The sequence below is a fragment of the Neodiprion pinetum genome, chromosome 2 (genome assembly GCF_021155775.2).
Source record: "Neodiprion pinetum isolate iyNeoPine1 chromosome 2, iyNeoPine1.2, whole genome shotgun sequence".
NCBI lineage: Eukaryota > Metazoa > Arthropoda > Insecta > Hymenoptera > Diprionidae > Neodiprion > Neodiprion pinetum.
The window spans coordinates 9,455,628-9,468,791 of NC_060233.1; the positions used below are offsets into that span (position 1 = coordinate 9,455,628).

The 13,164-nt window shown below is 40.1% G+C and overlaps 1 protein-coding gene across 1 annotated transcript in view; it reads left to right on the forward strand.

Annotated features, from left to right (window-relative positions):
• LOC124212859 (loricrin-like) overlaps window positions 1-13,164 on the forward strand; it is a 35,304-nt gene continuing 22,140 nt past the window's right edge. The window contains exon 1 of the mRNA XM_069133812.1: window positions 1-237. Coding sequence (XP_068989913.1) covers window positions 211-237 — 27 coding nt within the window. The 5' untranslated portion in view covers window positions 1-210. The remainder of the gene's footprint in view (window positions 238-13,164) is intronic.

The window sequence follows — 13,164 nt, forward strand, 5'->3', positions numbered from 1 at the left end:
GTTCGCATTGCACGCTGTTCATCGGTACCAAATGGCGATAGATCAATAAATCTGTTGCAAATTTCAACGACAATTAGGGAACCGAACGTACGACGTGTAAAATGTTTCCAGTGTTTCGGGAACTTCGTTTTGGAAAACTAGTGTCAGCGGAATTTCACAAGTGAGGAATTATTTCGGGAGAAACTTGTTGCAATAATTGCAAGTTGGATTATGGTGCATGTGTGGCTGTTAATCCACGTGAGTATAACGTACTACGTTCATTTTAATGGATTGTTGTGGTCTGGTATAATTGTGCCCGGTGTTTATATTGTGTATATACCTAAATACACGACGCTTGTTATCTAAGCTGCGGTCAATGGATTGTAAGACGCACCGTCTAACAGGCGTTACAGTAATTAAGGTCGAGGAAAAATGCTTTGGCAATTGGAGTTTCGACACGACTCTGGCAGGCATCAAGATAATATTACAGTGAAAGGCCTCGGTGTATTCCTTAACGTTATTACCTGTAAGCTGTTTATAATTAAGATTGTATCAGATCGCTGTACGTTTACATGAAATAACATCACGGTGCGTCAGGTGGTAAGCAGTTTTGGATGATAAAATTTAGGGAGCGGTTATAACGAAGCTTGACCGATTATCCGATGACGGTTTGGTCGAACGTGTAAAAATGGGAAAATTCTACTTCCTCGAGTCCAGTTTCATAGACGATAAAAGCGAACGAATGACGAACGAATGAGTAGAAATCAGTGACAATGAGCTTTATTGAGAAAATTTAAGACCCACTGGCACTCATTGTTGAAGACCAGAGATGGCGCCAGTTGGTTGGTATATTTAACTCCAGGTAGAAGGTTTGAGATCGATACCCATTTTAACTACGGGTGAAAATTAATTCTCCTACGAGAAGTGGGTACAGCGTTGCAGGCTGTGCTATAATTGTTAATTTAATTTCAACAACGATTTATTGCCTGTTAAGTAAGCATATCAAACGGTTGGATATACCGACTGGTAAGTTATAATTAAAGGGTAGCTGGTCGTGCTTTGTGCGAAATTCAAGCAATTCTTAAGGGGATCTCGAATAGGGGAAAACTTTGGTTTCAGGCTTTCGAAAATTATGAACTTGCGTAAGCTGTCCAACATCGTTTCGATTATTAATTCAACGGTAACGTGATGCGACTGATATTTAGGGGTTGCTGAAAGGAAAAATAAATAGCAATTCCTCTGTACAGTCTTTTCGATTAAATACATCTTGCTACACTTTGCTATTCACGGTCTAGGCAAGGATCATCAGTAGCAATAATTGGCTGATTTAATTTGCGCGGGGTTAATGCAGTGCCTTTGTACCCACTTAGATTGGTGTCGTTTACGAGATAATCCAATTTATCGTGCGTTAATACTCGCACAAGCCTTTCTATTCTGCTCTAGGGTTGTTCGTGGACTTCGAGGAGTTCCCTCATGCATGTCGTTTCATCCTATTGAAATAAACCGTAAAACAAAAACTTTTTCTTGACGCGAGTTAGGCTAAAACATCGTAGAACATTGTATTATCTAACTCTCGTAGCATCAAATTTCAACAATATTGTTAAGAATATATTTAAAAAAATCGATATCGGTGTTCCAGCTTTCTGTACGTGTTCTCGTACTTTTTGTGAAGCGGTTCTGATAAAATCGGCAGAATTCGTGATCCTTTAGGACGAAGGATCCCATCATCATCTCTCAATTTTTGTCCTTCTCCTATAGTTTGACAGTTCTCTAATCGTATTTTCTGACCAGCGAAAGGCAGCCGGCTGAACGCGGTCTGGCGACGAAGGACATGACCACTTATAAAGAAGTGAGGCGTAACCTCGAAAGTAACGCGTCCCCTTTTTGGTCCCGATAGATTTGGTGAAACAATCATTGATCTCTTATCGAATCTGTGCCGTATCTAAGGTCAGCACGTTTCAAACGTTAAAGTTCATTAATGGACTCTGATTAATGGATCCTCAGGTAGGTTGTATGTACGGTACCTACTCGTCGTAGTTTATACTCAAAGTTTGATGTTGAAGTAAACATCCCACGAGGATTGAATCCGCGCAATGAAATGTACAGTGATTCTGAAATGTGAATTAAATTTCATCGATGAACGACAGTTTTCCTGTCGAAAAAGAGAGTTGTAACGTTAGGATCTTTCTTCGCATCGACTTATAATTCGTTTGCTTACGTATTCCAATAAAAATGGCGATCTCTTTGTGCATGTATACTTCTTGCATTCTGTGAAGAAAATCTGGGTATTTATTTGACGTGTCGCTGAGCTCAGAACTGGAATTTATTTGTCATTTATTCATCAGACAGTGACTCGATATATCCATTTTCCGTATAATGCCAGAGTCCATTCATTCCACAGGATATTTATAATCCATGCTGCACAATCATTAGGTAGTTTGATTCAGATAGTGACGAGGTAATGAAAAGAGGGGAAAGGCTTGTAACTGTGCTCGCTGCAGCATTACATACGGTTTGCAGGAGTGCGCGATATTCACGGTAGAGTAACGAATCTGAAACAAAAATCTCATCCCATAGCTGCATGTACTCCGCCATTCACGACGATGCTTTGCTTGTCGCCTAGCGTCGCGTCAAATTCAGGATGCTCCGAGCAGTGCGGATGTTGGTTCTGAAAACGGAGTAAAAAAAAGGATCGTAAAAAGAGAAGAAAAATAAAAGATTTGACGTAAAACGATAATGAGAACGTAGCCACCCACCCAGGCGGACGAGCTGCAGTCGCTGGCGTCTGCATATCGCGTGACGTTCCATGGAGTTGCTAATTAGTAGCATTGAAAGCCCTGCTTGCCTTGAGGGGGAGTAAAAAGGGGGCGGAATAGGAGGAAGCGGCGAACGAAATCCGCTTCCTGTTACATCTGCAGCTTGGAGCGCGTATTTCACTCCGTGCATTGCAGCTCGCTACTTTATCGTACAACTGTTGTTGTTATTACATTATTTGTTTGATTCATCGCTCTCTTTTCGAGCAGCAAATGTAATCCCAGCTCGATTGTGTCTAATGCACGCCTATTTCCCCGGTGCCGGATCAATAGGTAATTAGCGTCAGGTGGGCTATATAACGCTTTTACTTGTTATTTCTTTCAATAATCTGTATAATGTTGTATTATACTTTTCTGAATCTGGAAGACAGCTATAAGGATTCTTGCAGCGGGACGATGAAAAGCTGGAGCATCGGACGGTAAAATCAGAAGGCGTCTTTTAATTAAAATTTTTCTCAATACTCAGCCCGTGTCTTATATCGGGTACCGAGGCGGCTTCGTGCTGTGAATTATACATAAACCAGCGTCGTGTTAACAAACGATATGAAAATTGCGCATCCAGGCACACAGAGATGTCACAGGGTCGTCACAAAAATGCAGACAATAAAAACTGAGAAAAAATAAATAAATTTGACTAGTCAACTGTTGCACTGAGAAAAATTTCATTTGTTACGGGAACTAGAAAAATTCAGTAAAACAGGTATTTTAAAAAAAAACTGTTTCAGTATTGTCGGAATTACGAAAAACGAGGTACGCTCAACCATTTTGCGCTGTTGTCGGTCCTTTTTTAGTAATTGCAACGCAAAATCAGTTTCTGAGGTTTACTCTACTTTTTTAGTTAAATAAAGATTTAACGTCAATTTATTCTTGCACAAGCATAAGATTTTCGCAGCAGTTGCAAGAAAATATAGCAACAGTGATTGTAATGAGAAAGAATAGTAACGGATACTGGACTTTCCGGTAACAGGTACAAAGCTAATTTTAATTTTGTACCTAGAACTATATTTTTCGATCGTGGTAAAAAATGAATAGTTAAGGACTGAGCGGTAACCGGAACTAAAAATTTTTCTCAGTGTGGTTATTTTCTCTCAAACACGAACTTCAAATTGGAGGAAAGCAGCGCGTTTTACTGAATTGTTGAATCAAAATTGGCCCCCGAGAACAATGTCCTTCCGGGTGAAATTGCATGTACGAAATGGCGCTTATAATTGCAACTGGAATTGTCGTGATTCTTCGAGTCAGAACGAGTCGAGTCGCTCTTCGTCATTAGGAAGAGCCTGCAGCTCGAGACGTCGCGAGGTCAAGAGCCAGCCCCCGCAGAAGTCGGGATCGGGATTCTCGATCTCATCCGAGGCCATTAAAACTTTCGTTCTTTCATCTCGTCAAAATAAAAGCGCAGCGCATTCGATCCCTGAAAATAGGGTTACAACGATCAGTCTGCCAGTTCCTCCGGGCTGCCGGGGGAGATTCGATTCTCTAAGAGGAGGAGTGCGACTCGAGATAAATCACTCCCATTCTCTTTGCTCGAACCTCCTCCTCTTCTCTCGCCGATGTTCATGCCTCTTCACCAATGGAATCGAAATCTCATTCATTCCTCACTTATCGATATCTCTCTGCAATACAGCTCGAAGCAGCTATTCCCGTAAACTTGTCTAAGAATCCCCCCCCCCCCCCCCCCCCCCCTTTCCGACAAAGCGACGCTTTTCAATGCGATCTATCGATTTTTATTTGACAAGTCGGAACCGCTTTAGCATCATTTTTCATTTCCTTCGATCCCTTGGTGTCTGGACGTTTGATAGAAAAAAGCGAGAGTTTTATGACGGAATTTCGGCTCCATAGACTATCGCTTTAATCCTCAAACATGGTCAAATACTTGAGAAGTTCTGATTGCGCTCTTTGAACTCTGCTTGTTTCGGGAGTACCTGTTTTACAGACGCGAGCAAATAGTTGTCCAATTTTAAATGGTACCAAAATGTTTTCGTCGTGAAACGGGACGCGTACGTGGTTTGAGTGAATTGAAAAACTGTCATCAGTTGAAACGTATTCACTGAACCGACAAGTGTACACGATATATTTTATGTACGAGTCAAAAGTGAATCGTTAAAATCATCCGACGGAGAAGTTTTCACGTCTGATCTGCAAAGCCATTCATCAATCGAATAATCTGTGTCATCGAAGTTTAAAAAGTTATAATTTTTTCAATTATAAACAATGAATCAAAGAAATCCTTGCCCTGCGTGCATAATTCATAGCCAATTGATTCTTCTACGAGGTTTCTTTGCAGACTCACTATCGCCAGAGAAACCAGTTTACTTACGAGAAGCTACAAAGTACCGGGGTATTATGTATTAGCTGTATCCAAGTCACTTTTTCTGTACCGTAGAACCTGGACGCCTCGTGACGAGTGCCGGTTCCTTTTAGTTGCATCCAGTGAAATGCATCTGGAGAGCGTAGAGAACGCGATGCGGGCTTTTAGCGTTGAATAATCGAAGTAGGAACCGTTTTGTCCGACTGGTAAACTGCACTGCGGTGCATGGCCGAGTTATGCCCAGGAGGTCAAACTTTCCTACCGGAAGTGTGATCTAGCTGCCTTAATATGTCTAGTCTAGTTGCTGGTTGTTTTACTACTGCATAAACTACCCGGAGCAAGTCCAGGTACAGATACAAGTTCGGATTAACGGGCGGTATCCATTTCTGATGCAGGTTCACTGCTTGCTCGGCTTCATTGTCTATCTATATAGTTAGACGCACATTCTACATCCCTTGGAATTGGTTCCTGACGTGGATCACCCCCGGGTGACGTGATAGGGTCTTCTGGAATACTGAAATCATCTTCCCGTAAGTTAAATCAGCGTGAAATCTTGCTCAAACTACACGGAATAAGTCCGTCACTAACTTCCTGGGTTCTTACAAGGTTCTGGAATTTTCCAATGTAATCATCTCTTTTAACTCGCGTTTACCACGCGGTTGTAACATTTGCGCGACTCAGTCTTCACACGGTTTCATGTGTCTTCGAAAATGGAGTAATGACACTTTCATAACTAATGGTTTAAGGGGGGTTTGAAGGTAAGAGCAGTGAAGGAAGGTCATTTTATTGTTACATTGTGGCTGGACTAATGGACGGAATAGAATATAACAAAACGCATTCGAAAGCTACAAATGTCAACTTTGCGAACAATAAAAAAAAAATATGACCATCTTAAAAGTTAACTCTTACACGTCGCGTTATTTCGAGCGGAGCTCCGAGGAAAACAATTGACAAAACGGTAACCACATTCGTAGACGAACGGAATATCCGAACTACAAAATCCAACGATTTTGCAGAATCTTCAATATATCCTCTAAGCTTCTGTGGAACGGGTTTTTGATTCTACTTTTTTTTTTTATACATTAATAAAAATGTTCCCCGAAATCTCGAGAAAAAAAATGAAATCTGACGAAGAAAGTCGCAGCTAAGCCAAATTTCAATTTATTAAAAATCCGTTCCACGGAAGCTCAAAGGATATACTAAGGTTTCTAAAAAGTCTTGATTTTTATATATTTCGGATATTCTGTTCGCTAACAAACGTGGATACCGTGTTGCCAATCGTTTGCTGCGGAAGTTCACTTAAACGGACGTACAGGAGTCAATTTTTAAGATATTTCGAAAAACTTTATTTGTCTTTTAAAGCGAAATTCCGTAGCTTTCAAATGCGTTTTGGTTAACTCTGTACCGTCTATTAGTTTATTCACAACAAACCATCAAATAAAATGATCATTTTCTGCTGCTCTTACCTACTTGAGACCCCCTTAATTAATTCGTCGTAGTTTAAGTTCTTTCTCGTTAAAAACTCTCGACATTTGAACCGATCTATTTACATCCCACTTTTCTGTCACCAATTTATCGGTGATTTGTTACTTGCTGTTAGAATAGTTACTGCCTAACTTGGGCTGCGTTACTGCAGGTCATCCAACAGAGGCGCGAATGGAAGTAAAAGAGGAAACCAGAGCCTGCAGGGAGCGATGAAGAGAAGGAAAGTAAAAGGGGGAGTAAATACCCATGACTATGACTCGATCTCACGTTCGTTCGGGTGAAAAGTATTCAGTTGCATCCGCACGGATGTCCCCGTCTTCGCCTGGAATTACCACTGGCTCGTTTCACTTTTATTCCGCAGGCATCACGCGCACACACTTACACGATAGACACATCTTTTGAAATTTCACACACACACACACCAACGCACACGAATATATATATATAATGTGCAAACGCCGCGCCGTCTGGGCAACGCGACGACAATGTGCCTTTGATTACGCATTGTAGAGACAGGGTCTCACCATTAGTAAAAGTATACCTTCTCTTCCTTATAACTGGAATAATATCGTTTATACGGCTTTGCTTTAGCCTGGCGAAACTCCGGACGGAATAATTGTGCCTGAAAATTGAGAGAAATGTCGCTTTTTACAGATTGAAAATCAGGGAAGATTTCTTCAGAGAATAAGACAGGTTAAAAAAACCGCGAATTCTATACTTCCGAATAATATTACAAATATATTTAGTCTATCTATATCCAATCTTGGAATATATCTACAGCGGCACTCGGGAGTCAGAAATAATATTTTCGTAAAAGCTGCTCAGCGAGAATTCTCTGTCATTTACTTTGGACAAATAATTCACGCTGATGACACACTGGGGTCAATCCAGTCCCTTAGGAATTACCGGTGCTCACGAATACGTATGTACGGATTTCACATGTCTCTCTCCCACTGTCCCACCTTCTATCCAGCAGAGACGAGAGGCTGTGCAAAACCGTCGGAGGTTGAAAAAAATTCCAAGTTTCGTCAACCCGTGTCTCCGGCAAACATTTGTGCAGCCCGCGTTGAAGCGGGAGTTTGCAGCTCCGGCGTTCCTCCCGGAAGTCAACAGAAGGAGGGAAAGAAACAATCGTTTGAAAAGTCAGCTCGGGGAGTGTGAAACGAACCGCAAGTTTTTCGCGATTTTACAACGCGCATTCTCGCTGTGAGGCGAATTTGTCCTCTGTACCCGAAACTTCTTCTCCTTCTCTCATTCTTTTCCGCACGCATTACTCTGCGGCACTTTCTTTTGCCAACCGTGACAAAGAGGCGACGAGCCGAGAGCCTCGAAGCGTGGCCTGCATTGTCAGACAGAATTGTTTTCAGTTTGTACATCGACTCCTAGCGGGCACAACGGAACTGTCACTTGTAATCCATGGACTGTCTTCAGAAATGGAAACAAGGTGTTCCGTTTCCGTTGCTCGAGCAGTCACTTCGCGCCTCGAAAAACTTCCTTGTTTCCCAATTTGAGACGCTTTAAGCATCGTCCGATGAATCGTCACATAAGTAGATAAAATGATCAGAGGATGCCGAGAATCGCGATCGTGAAAAACCGTTTTACACTACGCGGTTCAAATCGGACTCCGTGACTGTATCTTATCGTCTGTTTATCGCGGATGTTATCAGACTCTCTAGGAGGGGGAGCACCTTTTATTTTTTCTCTCTCTCCGTCCTTCTTGCTCCGGAAACCTTCTGACCATTCGACTCTGGCTCTTTCACAAAGTTCCCGCAACTTTGCTCACCGCTTCTGCACTCCTTTCTAGAGACTACCACCAGACGTACCTCTCTGATCTCTCCCCTCTCTCTCCCTCTTTCTCTCTCTCTCTCTCTCTCTCTCTCTCTGTCTCCCTTTCAAAGATAGATAGCCTCATCGTTCGGACCGATATGTATAATATGGACCTTTCCGAGCAGCCGTTTTCACCTCCAGCAATTCGGTGGGTATTATTTTGTTTCAACGAGTTACGTAATTATTTTTTTCTTTTACTTCTATTTACTGGGCAGTGAAATCACTCAATTATTAACCGTTCTTCCGGTGTACGAGAAGATCGGTTTGAAATCGGTATATTTTTCACCTCCGGAGCCGTTCTGAACCTCGAATTCGTTCCTTTCTCTTCTCTGTCCCGTTGAAAATATTAATATTTGACTGGAGACTGGACGAGGGTCTCATTTAAGCCTCTCTAATTTATCATCAGAATTACGTAGTATATTCGACATTCCGTGGAGATGTTTATAATACGTGAGGTCAATAATCGTATAATCCCGGAATCGAGAGACCTCCTTTCCAACATACCTTGGCAAATTATCCAACGTTTCGGAGTGCTGAACTCGTAACTTGAACTGCCTTTCTGATAATTTTGACGCGTTAACATCGAAGAGAAATTATTTTCCATATTTGAAATCGATTTTCCCAAATCTGTAGACATTGCTACGGGAACTCTGAATTTATCCATCGGCCTCCTTCTTTCTTGTTCCTTCGAGTCTATATCCCGAATTTGTTATTCAAAATCTCATGAAATCATTTACATAATTTAAAAATTGCCGATACCACTTGAAATTACAATTCGGTCAAAATCAGAATCGACGAAAAAGTGTAATGGGATAATAAATGCAGGGAATTAACCGACAGCGATTTGCAAATTGCGATCGGAGGTTCAAAAAAAAGTAAGGTCTGTGAAAAAATTGCGGGAAGAATAAAAGAGGCAACTTTGTTTTTGGTAAAATAATCTGGGTGCCATCATGCATCCGTTCTCAATATATAAACGCATGTCGGCTGATCCAATCATATTTGAACGATCATATCTTCATCGAGTCGTTCTTATCGCCACCGTTGGTCTTAAAAATCTATCCATATATTCAAGCCAGTTCTCTCCGCCCTTTCGTAATCATCTAATTAGCAAATACCGGTTTAATTAATAACCAGTCCCAAGTTTCGCAAACCGGCTTGATTTCACGACGGGTGAGGAGAAGCAAATGATTTTCCATCGTACCATCAAGGGACCCACGTGGAACGAATATTGGCATTAAATTATACGCCTCTGTACTTAATCGATCCCCACACTTCCCCTCGTCTTACTTGTCGTTACAACGGGGCGAGAAAATTTCCTTGGCAACGTGGACGACGTCGATGGTGACCCAATTTACCACCCCATCCCCCTTTCCACATTATATACACATTCGCGAGCAAAATAGGTACCCCAATCGCGATAAGTTGTTACATCGACCTTGCAAGGGTGGGAAAGTGATACGAGCTCGTTGAAACCCGCTCTCGTACCGTTGTTCCCTCATGTTTTTCAAACCGAAACTTTTCCATCGGGCTTCACAGACCCGTTTGATTATCGGAGAGACGAATGAAAACGACGAGTGAAAGGTGGGTGAATTTTTGGAATTTGTTTCCTGAAAACCAATCGCGCAGTTTGATTGGTGTGTGCTTTATTTAAAAGCTCGCAGATCGAGCTTCGTTCAATCATTTTTTTTTATATTCTATAATCAATTTGCGGAAATAATGGTAGTAAGTTGATTGTCAAGACAAAATTTTTTGATAGTTTATCTTCTTTACCTCAATCCCACGTGTGAATACAAAAAAAAATAAATAAAAATCATCCCGGCACCGTGATTCAGTCAGTCATGCCTGAAATTACTCAGGCATAATTATACATGAAATTCTACATTCACGGTGTATTAAGCGCGAGAATTATACTATCATAATAACTATATCACGCACTAACGCCAGCGGTAAGATCAACTTGTGTTACACTTTCGAGGATTGCTTCCTTGCGAAACTAATTGTTCGGAATTTAACGGATTTTACATGCTTTGAATACATGGTATGTATACATATACATACATATATATATATATGTATGTATACATATACATACATATATATATATATACTGTAAACCTATACTTTTCTTTCACGTAATTAAGACATTATATCCTCGTAAAATATTATTTGTTAAAAATTTCACACTGCGAGAAATCGAAGCAGATTTCTCTCCTATTGTTTACGTTGCTTCTTACAATGTGTACACATGTACGTGCGTGTGTAGATAGAACATAAAGGTCAACGGGATTTTGGAATTATCATTGCTCCAAGGACAATTTGTCACATCTCCATCACGCGCTGTCATTATAGACCTGCGACGAATATTGTCGTTCCATTTTTGCGTACCGGTCGTAATTTTACACGTGCGAAATTTATACTTTCACCTCTCGGTTTAAATCGCGTTTCGTGAAACGGCACATTGCCCATATCGCACGTAACACACTTAATTCTGATATTTCGTAGTGTAGAAGACACGGCAAAAAAAACGCAACTATAATTAACTACGAGATAAATTCGTTGCGTCGGTGATTTATCGATATAATAGTTGCTGGAAAAAATAACTAAACCGTAAATGAACGTATTTGGTAAAATAAGTATCGCTAAGAGGGGAGTAAAGCAAATTGGGAAGAGAGTTTGCAGAGATCGTAAGAAATGGTTGGAATTCGTGTATTCATTTATTTTACTTCAGTTGTCGCCCTGCAGGATCCACCGGCTCCTGAAACTCCTTGGAGAATTGATACGCTCTTGTACCACCCTCCCATTCTCCGCCCTCCTCTTCCTCACGCTTCGCAAGACTCAAGAAAATTGAGACCTCAACTTTTCTCGTTTGTAATTTATTTTATTTATTTTTTTTTACATCGTTCCTACGTTCCGTTACGCGTATATATATGTATCATTATTTTTTTCCATCATTTTTTATCGTTATATCTCACTGTCGTTACTTGTTTTCTCGTACACATTCTCATCACGATCCTTGTCGTCATTATATTCTGAAGAACATCGTGGGGTGAGTGACATCCAAGCCCGAGTTGATACGAACAAACGTGAAACATTCCCTTTGTCGTATCGTCGAGATTCTTACTCGAAACAAACAAACTTTTTTACAAATTCCAACCAACTTTACCGAGTTTTTATTTCCTCTCGTTTTGGCCCTTCAATTTTACTTCCAAATCAGTTTCACGTGAACACATTGCCAATCAATCTGTTACATCCTCCGTACTGAACGTTTCCCGATCGTTTTACGTCACGCGACCTTTGAACCTACGGCAAGGTTTCACCCTTCTTTCACCCTCCTCCGGCAAAATGCGTGTTAACATTTCACCCCTCCAGCTCCCTTCGGTTCCTTTTCACATCGTCCTCTGTACACCCGGGTGTTAGTTAAAATCTGTTTTGCGACTAAATTGGGATACAAATTACCAACTTTTCATTACTTACACCTTCGCGTGAAAATACAGGATTATCTGCGAGTCTAATTAATCTCGAAAATAACTACCTAGAATTTACGTGGAGAATCTGGAAAGTTTGTCAGCGCTCCGTTTTATCGAGTAACTTTTTTTCTAAATTCGGAAAATCGGCTGGGGAATCGTAAAGTGGCTTTTGTGATACAGGAATATTTTAAACCGAAAAGTGCAACTGCTGTTCGGCAATAAGTTTTGACCTTTGACTGCGAAGTTGAGAAACTTTCTTGCAACGTGCGCTGAAAGACTTTAACTTTTCACTTTTTATCATACCTTATACCTTCCCTTGGATTTCCGCAAACGCTGAAAGCGTCAATAATTATGAGGAAATGAAGTCGGGATGTTGCCGAAAACTATAAATCGTACTGAAACTTGGTTTCTTTCCACTCATTGTGAGAATCCTTAGGAGAGGTAATTTTTTCTATTTCTAATAGCAACCTATCTCTGAACGTTAGAAACAAAACAGTACGAAATTGTTCACTGTACAAACAACTTTAAAAATATTGAAAATCCGATCAAAGTTGTAACAGATTGTCGACTTTTTATTACAATCTTAACTATGGATGACAAAAAATTTCTTTTTTTTTACTTTACAGTAAAAGAAGGACATGACAAGTAAATTCGATTAAATCATGTCAATTATTTTTCATACACAGTGTGCATAAATTTTTTTAAATAAAAATATCATCTATATTAAGAACGTATCGTTAAAATCTAATATAGAACTTTACCTTGCTTTCGTTTCGTTTGGTCGTTTCAATTTTCAATATCTCGCTTTTCATTATTTTAACAAATTAGATTTTTCGTTTTCGTAGTTTTGTTTTTCCTTGTTTGTAAAATATACTTGTTATAAATTAAAATGAACGTTTAACTTTTATTATAAATCAGACATATGTTGAAATTTTACTTTTCATTTGCTCACTGCATAATTAATATTCTCAGACACGTGTCGGTCGTTTCGTCGTTATACTAGAAGTGAGAGCGAGAGTTGTGGAAAACGGAAATCTTCAACGTGACAGCAAAGGTCAAGCCTTTACCCGTAGGTTTAGTAAATTGATCAAATTACACAGGTCAGCAAAAAAACATTTTATTTTTCGAGTTTAGATTTAAATAAATAAATTTTGACTCCATACATCGAAAAATAACCAATATCTTCATTTATTCCTTATGAAGTTTGCTTTTGTCTTTTTTACATTGATAAATAAGTCTTGAGGTTTGATAGGAGAAAGTCCATATATAAACACAGAAGAAGTAC